This window comes from Hylobates moloch, unplaced genomic scaffold (assembly GCF_009828535.3).
Source record: "Hylobates moloch isolate HMO894 unplaced genomic scaffold, HMol_V3 SCAFFOLD_12, whole genome shotgun sequence".
NCBI classification, from domain to species: domain Eukaryota; kingdom Metazoa; phylum Chordata; class Mammalia; order Primates; family Hylobatidae; genus Hylobates; species Hylobates moloch.
The window spans coordinates 63,345,501-63,357,314 of NW_026652287.1; the positions used below are offsets into that span (position 1 = coordinate 63,345,501).

General features: G+C 56.6%; 1 protein-coding gene across 4 annotated transcripts; it reads left to right on the plus strand.

The window, feature by feature from the left end:
- Nucleotides 1–1,603: 1,603 nt before the first annotated feature.
- On the plus strand, nt 1,604–11,562 carry SCN1B (sodium voltage-gated channel beta subunit 1). Of its 4 annotated transcripts, none has more exons than XM_032170455.1 (6): nt 1,604–2,018; nt 3,686–3,852; nt 4,663–4,903; nt 10,228–10,369; nt 10,746–10,817; nt 10,908–11,562. In XM_032170455.1, exons 1-5 carry the CDS (start codon nt 1,979–1,981, stop codon nt 10,810–10,812), a joined length of 657 nt encoding a protein of 218 aa, XP_032026346.1. In that variant the 5' UTR covers nt 1,604–1,978; the 3' UTR covers nt 10,813–10,817; nt 10,908–11,562. The 4 variants fall into 4 exon arrangements, with proteins under 4 accessions (XP_032026346.1, XP_058281379.1, XP_058281380.1 ...); XM_032170456.2 differs by lacking the exon at nt 1,604–2,018 and adding an exon at nt 2,447–2,939; XM_058425396.1 differs by lacking the exons at nt 10,228–10,369; nt 10,746–10,817; nt 10,908–11,562 and adding an exon at nt 7,204–10,221.
- The last annotated feature ends 252 nt before the right edge of the window (nt 11,563–11,814 follow it).

Below are 11,814 nucleotides of genomic sequence, written 5' to 3' on the forward strand. Positions count from 1 at the left end.
GCGATTCTCCTGCCTCAGCCTCCCGAGTAGCTGGGACTACAGGCATGCGCAACCACGCCCAGCTAATTTTTGTATTTTTAGTAGAGATGGAGTTTCACTATGTTGGCCAGGATGGTCTCGATCTCTTGACCTCGTGATCCGTCCACCTCGGCCTCCCAGAATGCTGGAATTACAAGCGTGAGCCACTGCTCCCGGCCTTTTTTTTGAGATGGAGTTTCGCTCTTGTTGCCCAGGCTGGAGTGCAGTGACATGATCTTGGCTTACTGCAAACCTCTGCCTCCCGGGTTCAAGCGATTCTTCTTCCTCAGCCTCCCGAGTAACTGGGATTACAGGCGCCCACCACCACTCCCGGCTAATTTTTTTGTATTTTTAGTAGAGACGGGGTTTCACCATGCTGGTCAGGCTGGTCTCGAACTCCTGCCCTCAGGTGACCTGCCCACCCCCCCGCCTTGGCTTCCCAAAGTGCTGGGATGGCGGGGGCGGGGGGAGCGGCTCACACCTGTAATCCCAGCATGGTCAACATGGTGAAACTCTGTCTCTACTAAAAAATAAAAAAATTAGCCAGGCATGATGGTGCACACCTGTACTCCCAGCTACTCGGGAGGTTGCGGCAGGAGAATCGCTTGAACCCGGGAGGCGGAGGTTGCAGTGAGACGAGATTGGCCACTGCACTCCAGCCTGGGCGACAGAGCCAGACCCTGTCTCAAAAAAAAAAAAAAAAAAAAAAAAGAGGAAGAACATAATGTCAGGTAATGAGGCTGCTGTGGAAAACACTCAACAAGAGTAAAGGAGGTCAAGTTAGGAGCGGGGGAGGCAGTTTACCCTGAAGGGACACAGAAGACCTGACGAAGGTGACATTGGAGCCATGGAAGCCCGGGGGGGGGGGGGAAAGGGGGGAGAGCAGGGGCAGAGGGGAGAGCTGGGGCCAAGGCCCTGAGGCAGGAATGGGTTCCCTGTGTTGGGAACAGCAGGAGGACCTGAACAGCCAGAGTGGAGTGGGAGGAAAGAGGGGTAGAAGGTGACATCAGGGACATAAAGGGGTGCAGGGGATCATGAAGGGGTCCTCCTCCTGAAACAGCACCTCCATATTCCCGGGGCTGCTTCTCTCCAGGGTGCCCCGCCTGCTTGGGTGAGGTCTGGATTGTAGCTGTAGTCCTAGCCTGACGGCCCCCTACCCTGCTCTAATGCCTACTTGGGGTCCCTGCACGTTGACCCCCAGGCCTGGATATCAGGGCTCAGGGGAGATAACTGGGAGGTTCGCCCTCTCGAACTCCTGAGAATGACCTCCATCATTTGAAGTCGGAAACCCGGCCCCCAAACTGCGCTCTAAGTCCTCCTGTGATTCTGGGGGTGACCTTTCCAGACTCCCTGGGAAGGTGGTGGGGTGGTCCTCAGAGCCCCAGCGGGGTCGGAGACACCCAGACCACCCTCCCCGTTCCCAGAAGTCGCGGTCCCTGCGCCACCCGGAGAGGCCGGTGCAGCGGGCGCCTCCCGGGCCGCTGCGGCAAAGGCTGGGCGGCCGCGCCCTCCCCCCGTGGTGATTCATCCCGCCCCCTCCCTCTCCTCCCTCCTCCCTCCCTAGGCCGCCGCCGCCGCCGCCGCCGCCGCCGCCGCCGCCGCCGCTGCAGTGCGCAGGAGACCGCGGTCCGCGCCCGAGCGCGCCCGAGCCGGAGCGGGACCGGGGTCGGTGCACCTAGCGGATGTGCCCGGCTGCGCGCGCCAGCGCAGCAGCCCGAGCAGCGGCCGCCGCCCGCGCGGCGGGGATGCCCGGACGCCGGGTCCCGGGGCTGGGCCCCCGGCGGTAACTGGAGCGGGGGGGCCGCGCCCCCCCTCCTCCCCCCCTCGCCGGTCCCAGAGCCGCAGCTGCTGCGCCCGCGCGCTCCCGGGGACATTCTAACCGCCGCCGGGTCCCGCCGCCTCTCGACCCGCTATTAATACCGGCGGCCCGAGAGGGGGGCGCAGCACGCGCCGCGCAGCCATGGGGAGGCTGCTGGCCTTAGTGGTCGGCGCGGCACTGGGTGAGTGCGCGGGGGGTGGCGAGCGGCCGGGGGCACCGCGGGGGCACTGGCGGGGCGGCAGGAGTGGCGCTCGGGACTCGGGGCAGCCGCGCTAGGGCCACCCCCGGCCCATCCCCGGGCCCCGCCAAGTCAGCTTCAGAAGTTGTGCGCGCGGGAGCCGGGCTTGGGGAGGGCAGTGGAGGTGAGGGTGGGCTCCAGCGGGGCGGGGGGGCCGAGCTGGCACAGCCTCGCGGCTGCAGGCGCCCAGCCGGGGGCGAGGAAACGCGGAGTCAGCTGCTCCCGGAGCCCCGCAGGCTGCAATGTGACACCCACAGCCGCGGGAGGGGGGTGGGGGGAAGGCGGCGCCCGGAGACTGGGACGGGAGAGACGGAGGGACAGGGAGAGATGAAGACGGGAGGAAGGGGGCGAGAGACAGAGAAGGACTCGGAGCGCACCGGAGTGGTCCGCTGGGAGGCTGGGGACATGGGGGTCAAGGGGGAGACGGAGACAGAGAGGGGGGTATTGGAGAGAGAGAGAGAGAGAGAGAGAGTTAAGAGACTGAGCGCGATGGAGAAAGGGAAACTTGAGAAAGGCGGAAGGAGATGGAGAGAAGAGGGAGATGGGGGTGCCCGTGAACACTGGGAGAGAATCTGGCATGGAGTTTGAAAAGGGATAGACATGGAAAGGTGGGAAGAGATTAGGAGAGGTCTCCTTCTGAGCCCAGAGAGTGGACAAAAAGTGGAGGGACCTTCAGAGAGACCCCTGAGAGGGACAAAGATAGGAGGAACTGAGACAGAGGCCCTCAGGGAGTCTGAAAGGTACCGCAGGGGAGGCGGATGGATGAGAAGTCCTGAGGATCAGGAGACAAGGACAGCACGGGGCTGCAGCAGAAGAGACACAGCGTTAGCTACAGAGTGCTGGGAGGCAGAAAGGAGGTGCCAGGTAAGAGAAGGAATTCTAAGACTGGAATTCAGTGGGGTGCAAAAGCCCTGGGGCAGGAGAGAGCTCAGGAAAGCTTTGAGTAGTGGATGGGTTTGGGGTGGGAAGAGCTCTAGAGGCGAGGAGCCTGGGGAAGAGGGGACGATGGAGGCAGGAGAGGATGGGGAGGGGATGGCTCACAAAGGGGCTTGTGGGGCTGGGGAGAGGGGCTGAGTGTGGGTCAGCCCCGGTTTCAGTGCCCGCCTCCCCACAATCCTCCACCCCCAGACCTTCTTTTCTCCCAACCCATTTCTCCTGGAACTAGCTGGTTTTGCAATTTAATGGTGAAAATGACTGCCACCTTAAACTTCTAACTTAGCTGGAATTCTCATTCTACCACCTAGATGCTTGGGTTCCTCCAGCAAGGGACTTCTGAGGAAGGGGCACTCGGGTAGCAAAAAGTCTGAGTTACTGGCAACGCTGACAGTCCCACTTATGGGGTCTCCCATGTACAAGGCCCTACCTAATGTATGAAAATGGACCCAGCCATTGCTGGAAGCAAAGGACCATTTCTTTCAACAAGAGAGAGGGAAACTGAGACTCAGAGATGAATGACTTGCTGAGGTCACGCAGTGAGTGACAGGGCTCAGCCTGGCATCCAGTCCTGTCTGCTGGTAATCATTGAGCGGGGAACAGATGGTTTCTGAGGGGTCTGGCATTGCGTAGGGCAATGGGTGCCTCTGCCTGACCTGAGCCTGCTGTCCCCACAGTGTCCTCAGCCTGCGGGGGCTGCGTGGAGGTGGACTCGGAGACCGAGGCCGTGTATGGGATGACCTTCAAAATTCTTTGCATCTCCTGCAAGCGCCGCAGCGAGACCAACGCTGAGACCTTCACCGAGTGGACCTTCCGCCAGAAGGGCACTGAGGAGTTTGTCAAGGTGTGCGGGTGCCGGGCACGGGCATGGGCATGGGAGGGCAGGGGTCCACGAGTGGGAGGCGGTGGGGCTGGATCTCAGGGAGGGGGCTTATTTGTTTAATAATATGCTGTGATTGCTGACCTGGATTCAGATTCTGGCTCCACCAGTGGCCAGCTGGTGACCTTGGCCAAGTCAGTGAGCCTCTCTGAAAGTCAGTTTCCTCCTCGGTAAAGACGGGATGGCGGTGGTCTCTAGCCCATAGATTTGTGTGAGGACTGAATGCATTGACGCACCTGGCACATGGTTGGCATGAAATAAATGTCAATGGACTTATTTGGCACCAGCAAACAATGTCTCTGATAGGCATTACGGAAGGAAGATAGAACTTTTTTTTTTAACCTCCTTTAAAATATGTGTGTATTTTGCATTACATATCGGTGAGGGAACCATAAACTTCTATGATGTGCTGGAGAGTTGGGGTCTCCAGCTGCTGGAATCAGGCTGCCCTGTCTCTGCTGGAGGAGTGTGTCTGGTGGCTGGGAAAGAACTGCAGAGAATGATGGCCTAGAGGCCAGATGGGGCTTGGGAGGATGACTGAGGAACGTGTGTGCGCGCGTGTGCATCTCGGCTAGAGGCAAAAGCGGGGTCTGGATGACTCCAGGCATGATCCTAGCCCCCCACCCCTGTGCCCTCCCTGCCTGAGGTCAAGGCATCTGAGCCCATCTGTGTGCCATCTGTGTCTGTGGGTGTCAGGGCAGGGGACAGAATCAGGGTCAGGTGAGGGAAGAGAGGCCCAGGCAGTGACACCTTCCCCTCCCTGGCTACCCCTAGATCCTGCGCTATGAGAATGAGGTGTTGCAGCTTGAGGAGGACGAACGCTTCGAGGGCCGCGTGGTGTGGAATGGCAGCCGGGGCACCAAAGACCTGCAGGATCTGTCTATCTTCATCACCAACGTCACCTACAACCACTCAGGCGACTACGAGTGCCACGTCTACCGCCTGCTCTTCTTCGAAAACTACGAGCACAACACCAGCGTCGTCAAGAAGATCCACATTGAGGTAGTGGACAAAGGTGAGTCGGGCGCTGCCTGCCCCTTTACTGTCACCCACTGGTGAGCCAGATGGAGGGACAGATGGCAGGTAGCGGACAGGACAGGCTGGCTCTGTGCCTGGTCAGCCAACCGCCCACAGCAGCAGGCTGGGGGGGAGGGGAGCAGCCCCTCTCGCCCGCTCCAGCTCTGGCCTCTGTTTCCCTCCAGCCCACGGAGAGGTCAAAGCATGCCTCTCCCCCACAGACACTCCGGGTGTAGAACCCAACTCTGTCACCTGTGCTGTATGACCTCTGGCAGGTGCCTTCTGTCTCTGAGCCAAAGGGTTGTCCTGGGCTCGCCCAGGATAATAATCCGATGTGTTTCTCGGGGTGTGGTTTGAGCCATTCTTCCGTCATGGGGATCATGAGGATTGAGCAGCTGCAGGCACATGCCCGGCTTCCAGCAGAGCCTTGCAGGTGGTGGCGAGGGTGGCGGTTCTTATTGTTTGAGTAGTTCAGCCCTGCTGCCCTCTGTCATGATGAGGCAAGAGAACGTGCCACCTAGAGCAGAGTTCCGCACACCCCTCTGCACTCCTGCCCCGGGGGAGCCGCGCTGGCCTGCAGAGTCTCACTCAATACCTCTGGGGCGGGCCCAGGGGTCCTTTCTAAAGCTCTCAGGTGAGGCAGTGAGGGGCCACAGTTGTGGGGCCCACCCTCTGAGCAGCAAGGGTCTACAGCGCTTTCGAACGTCTCATCATTTTGCCTCAGCCACCCTGGACCCCTTTTTTGAGGGAGGCCTGCCCCTTCTCTGATCCATCTTCTGCTCAGCATCAATTGCAATTGTCCAGGGCCCTGTGGCCACTGGCTTAGAGTCGGGGAGACAGCCCAGGCTTTGAAGCAGCTACAAGCTGTGGCACGAAGGTCTCTCAGGGCCACGGCACACACATCCTCATGGGCAACACGCGCTGCCCGTCTTTTCCGTGAGACGGGTCCTGGCCTCAGTGCCTTACACGGAGTCCCTTAGTGAATCCTCTCCCCACCCTCTGGGGTAGGGGCTCTTCCTATCCCCATTTTACAGATGAGAAAACCAAGGCTCAGGGAGGGAAGGTTATGTGGCCAAGGTCATGTGATTGGGAGCTGGACTTGAATCCAGAGGAGCTTGGGTGACTGTGTTTCTGTTCTTGGTATGATTCACTGTACTCTGTGATCAGCCAGAGCCTGTGGGTTTCTTTTTATAATTAGCATTTTTACGTTTATTGTCAAATTAGTGTAGCAGAATGCAATTCAGCAGACATGTCTGAGCCACTCTGGTGTTTGTCACGATGCTGGGGGGTGGGGGTCACCCGCAGACATGGACGATGGAGCCCCACCCGCGGAGTTGCTGTGACAAAGATGCCCGCGGTACTGGGGCTTTACAAAACCTGTGTTACTGCTCTTGCAAATCTGCAGAGGTGAGATGGGGAGAGGGTGGGAGGCTCCAGGGCACTGTTCAGCCACCCAGGTTCTTTCCATCTTGTTGTTTGGCAGTTGGCCAGGGTGTTGTGTCCTCTGTACGCCATGACCCAGTAGAGCCTCTTTTTTTTTTTTTTTAATTTAAATTTTTATTTTTTGAGACGGAGTTTTGCTCTTGTTGCCCAGGCTGGAGTGCAATGGCGTGATCTCGGCCCACTGCAACTTCCGCCTCCCGGGTTCAAGTGATTCTCCTGCTTCAGCCTCCCAAGTAGCTGGGATTACAGGCATGTGCCACCAAGCCCAGCTAATTTTTGTATTTTTAGTAGATATGGGGTTTCCCCACATTGGCCAGGCTGGTCTTGAATTCCTGACCTTAGGTAATGATCCACCTGCCTTGGCCTCCCAAGGTGCTGGGATTACAGGCGTGAGCCACTGCGCCTGGCCTGAGCCTCTCTGTTTTAGGATTGTCCACTGTATCACACTACATCCCAGAGCCCGTGTTTTTACCAGCATTTACCATCGTATGCAGTTCCTTATGTTGGCCCTGCAGAGTTTGTGTTTTCTGCATTATCCACCCAGTTCTAGTGTTTTTTATCCACCATATGTAGTATTGCCTTTTAAACATTATCCACTATATTATAGTATTTTATATTACCCACTATAGTATATTTTATATTACACAATATATTATGCTATCATAATATTGCCAAACACAACCGTTTTTTGTTTTTTGTTAAAGAGAGACCAAGTCTTGCTCTGTTGCCCAGGCTGGGACCCCACTGCAGCCTCGAACTCCCAAAATCCAGCGATCCTTCTGCTTGAGCCTCCCAAGTAGCTGGGACTACAGGTGTGAGCTACTACACCCGGCTATTTTTTTTTTTTTTTTGTAGCGACTGGATCTTGCTATGTTGCCCAGGATGGCCTCGAACTCTTGGCCTCAAACAATCTTCCCTCCTTAGCTGCCGTAAGTGCTGAGATTACAGGAGTGAGTCTCCACGCCTGGCCTACAGTATTTTTATTATAATCCATCATACTAGAGTATTTTTAACATTCCCCACCATGGCGGGTATTTTTATTATCCACGATGCTATGCTATAGTATTTTAAAAATCAATCCTATTGTAGCATTTAAAAACATGCCATTCTATCCTATACTATATTCATCATTACCCCTGATACTACAGTATTTTTAACACGACTCACTGTGCTACTGTATTTTTTCATTACCCACAATACCACAATATTACTGTATTTGTTAGCACTGCCTGCCATTCCTTATTGTTATTACTTTTGCAATGAAGTCTCGCTCTGTCACCCAGGCAGGCTGGAGTGCAGTGGCACAATGTCGGCTCACTGCACCTCCCGGGCTCAAGCAATTCTTCTGCCTCAGCCTCCCAAGTAGGTGGGATTACAGGTGCACGCCACCATGCCCAGCTAATTTTTGTACTTGTAGTAGAGACGGGGTTTTACCATGTTGGCCAGGCTGGTCTTGAACTCCTGACCTCAGGTGATCCACCCACCTCAGCCTCCCAAAGTGCTGTGATTACAGGCGTGAGTTACCATGCCTGGCGTATTATTATTATTATTATTTTGAGTGAGAGTCTCCTCTGTCGCCCAGGTTGGAGTGCAGTGGCACGATCTTGGCTCACTGCAGCCTCCACCTCCCGGGTTCAAGCGATTCTCCTGCCTCAGCCTCCGAAGTAGCTGGGATTACAGGCGAGTGCCACCATGCCCAGCTAATTCTTTTGTATTTTTAATAGAGACAGGGTTTCGCTATGTAGACCAGGCTGGTCTCGTACTCCTGGCCTCCAGTGATTCACCCACCTTGGCCTCCCAGAGTGCTGGAATGACATGTATGAGCCACCACACTGACCTTTTTATTATTTTTATCCACCATCTCGCTGCAGTTTCAGTATTGCCCTTCGACCTATATTGCCTCCTGGTAATGACCCCTGAGGAATGAGCCATGCCATTTCCATAGGTGGAGGCGACGGGTCATGGTGGTGAGAACTTCACTGACCTGGAAGAGGTGAAGAAGATGCTGGGAAGCTGCTAGGGGCTGCCCACTTGTGGTAGGAGCAGGCAGATAGGGACCCATGGGGACAGTAATACTATTTTGGATCCACACAACATGAGTGGAAAATGTCTTGAGGCACAGCAGCGTCTGAGGCGGGTGAGAAATCTGGCCTGCAGAGTTGTGGCTGGCCTTCAGATCTGCGGGCTGCCTGTGAGATGCCGTGTTACCTAAATCCGTTTGGGCACTGAGTTCCAGGAGTGGGGGCAAGAATTCCGATGACGGGGCTTTATCCGGTGTGCATCCAGCTCAGAGTGGTTCCTGAGACCAGCCACTATGGGCAGCCAGGATGTGCTCGTCCTTGAGGCTTTCCGAGGCATCAAGGAGATGGTTGGATAAAGAATTTAGCACAGAGCTTGACTGACAGCAGGCGCCCACTACATGAGACACATTAATAATGTCTGTGGAGGCCAGGTGCAGTGGTTCATGCCTGTCACCCCAGCACTTTGGGAGGCAGAGGTGGGAAGATTTCTTGAGGCCAGGAGTTCAAGACCAGCCTGGGCAACACAGTGAGACCTCATCTCTACCAAAAAAAAAAAGGAAAAAAATTCACCTGGCCTGGTGATGCACACTTGTAGTCTCTGCTACTCAGGAGGCTGAGGCAGGAGGATTGCTTGAGCTCAGGAGTTCCAGGCTGCAGTGAGCTATGATTGCATCACTGCACTCCAGTCTGGGCAATAGAGCAAGACCCTGTCTCTTAAAAAAATAAAGTCTGTTGAAAAAAATGAATGAAGGAAGGAAGGAATGAGAAGGAAACCCTATCTCAGCTCCTCCCAAAGGGAAGCTGGGGCAGGGCAGGCAGGGGGAGCATCCAGCCCCGCTCCCTCCCTCACTCTGGCCCAGAAAGCACTGGTGCCATCTGCACAGGGTGGAGCCAAAGAAAGTGCCCCACTCACAGCAGAGGGAGGCCATTTGAGGACAGCAGGGAAAATGGGATCTCAGCCATCTAGGAGGGGGCCAGAGATGTGGGATGGACACCTAGGAAATCCAGCCGAGGACACCAGAGTGGCTTTTGACTCTGGTCCCCTGGCTGAACGCGTTCCCTTTACAGTTTAAATTTAGGCTCAAGGAGAAGAAGCTGGCAATTGGCAGGGCCAGTGCTGTAGAGAGGATGTAGGGTTTCCGGAAAATAGCCAAAACTTCAGCAGTGCTGGCTGCGTGCTCCTCCAAGCATGTTACGGATGTTAACTCATTTCCTCTCCAGCAACCCTGTGAGAGGGTCTGAGTGTTCCCATCTCCATTTTACAGAGGCTCAGAGAGGTGCAGTCCTTTGCCTGAGGTCACACAGCTAGTAAGAGGCAGAGCCGGGATTCGAACCCTGGCAGTCTGGCCCTAGAGCCCTGGCTGTTAACCATTAGGCTTTACTGCTCCAGTTAGAACAATAATAATAATACTAATAAAACTGAACCTTCATTGAGTGCTATTATAGATCAAGCACTATTCTAAGGATTTTAAAGCATATTTAATTCTCACAGCACTCTGATGAAGGAGGTATTCATTTTACAATTGAAGAAACAGAGGCCTAGAGACATTGAGTCACTTGCGCAAGGTCACACAGCTGGCCAGTGGCAGAGCCAGCCTCTGAACCTGAGCCTTCTGGTTGCAGAGCTAAGGCTTTTAGGCACTGTGCTGAGGGCCTCCAGAATGACACAGATGTGCCCTCGAGTTACACAGGGAGATAGGTTGAGGGTGACCCCCACCAGGCCTACCCAAGGCTGGGTATTAATAATCACAGTGCATACACCAGGCCCAGGGAGGTTGAGCCACTTGTCCAAGCTCACAGCACACTCAGGCTGTCATGCAGCCTGGGCTACCCCCTTAACCCTGCCTGGCCCCTGCAGCCAACAGAGACATGGCATCCATCGTGTCTGAGATCATGATGTATGTGCTCATTGTGGTGTTGACCATATGGCTCGTGGCAGAGATGATTTACTGCTACAAGAAGATCGCTGCCGCCACGGAGACTGCTGCACAAGAGAACGCGTGAGTAGAGTGGCTGGGAGGCGGGAGGGCACCCAGGGCACCATCACACTTGCCAGAGAGGAACTCCGGAGCCCGGGGCGGGGAGGAGGCAGCGGAGCGGCCCAGGGCGCCATCTCTTAGTACTACCCAGAGGGGAGCGCTCCCTGTCAGACACAGGATGGGGTTGTCAGACCGAGCCCCTTCCTCCCTCTAACTCAGGAGCCCAGGCTCCCAGCCAGATTCCTCAAAGACCCTGAGGAGTCCACCCACAGACTCCTTCTCTCTCTAACTAAGGAGCCCTGTGTTCCTGGGGTGGAGACTGCTACCTTCCCTCATCCCCTGGGGGTTGGGTCGGTCTGATGATGGGGTCACTGTATACCTGGCCTTTCCCCCACAGCTCGGAATACCTGGCCATCACCTCCGAAAGCAAAGAGAACTGCACGGGCGTCCAGGTGGCCGAATAGCCCTGGTAAGGTGGATGGGCAGGCAGAGGGGAAGGGGATTGGGAGGGGCCGAAGTCCCCCAGGTCCCTAATTCCCCCTCTCTTGCTCCCCTTCAGGCCCTGGGCCCCGCCTCAAGGAAGAGCCAGCCCTAATGGGGACTCTCCAGGCACCGCCTGCCCCCAGTGTGGGGGTGGCCACTCCTGGGCCCCAGAAAGCCTCAGAGTCCTGCCGACGGAGCCGCTGGGGTGGGAGGGGGCAGGGGGCTTGGCTCGCACCCCCACTTTCGCCTCCTCCAGCTCCTGCCCCTCCGGCTGCGCACCGCCATGCATGATGGGTAAAGCAATACTGCCGCTGCCCCCACCCTGCTTCTGCTGCCTGTTTGGGGAGGGGGGCGGTGAGGTGGGGGCAGCGGCCCCGCACCCCTCCTCCTTGCTGATTTGCACACATTGGCCGCTTCAGACACGCACTTCTGGGGCCAGCCCCTCCCCGCCTCCTCCCTGCCTGGCGGCAGGGGTCGCGATGATGGGCTGGAGCAGTTTGGGGCAGGGGGTTCTGGGACCCACGCCGACTCCCCCTCCCCAGCATCATTTCCCCTCCCGCTTCCTCCGGCTGGACCTGGGGTCCCCCGTCCCTGTAATGCACTCCTGCCCCAGCCCAACCTCGCCCTCTCTCACCAGCCTTGAACTGTGGCCACCTAGAAAGGGGCCCATTCAGCCTCGTCTCTCTTTACAGAAGTAGTTTTGTTCATGAAATAAAGACTCTTGGACTTGATGCATAGTTTCGATTGTGAGTCCCGTCACCTTCCCCCCATTCCCGTCCCAGAATCTTACAGCCAGCTTTCCAGGGACCCTACCTGAGGGCCCACAGGTGAAGCCACTTAGTGCCTGATCTGTGTCGGGGTTGGGGGAGCCATTCGCTCAGGGGTGAGGGAGAGTGGAATGGAGCCAGGAAGGGAGGGGGTGCCAGGGAGGGAAGAGAATCGAGGCTGATGCTGGGGTGCAGGGGTGGCATGGGGTGTGCGGT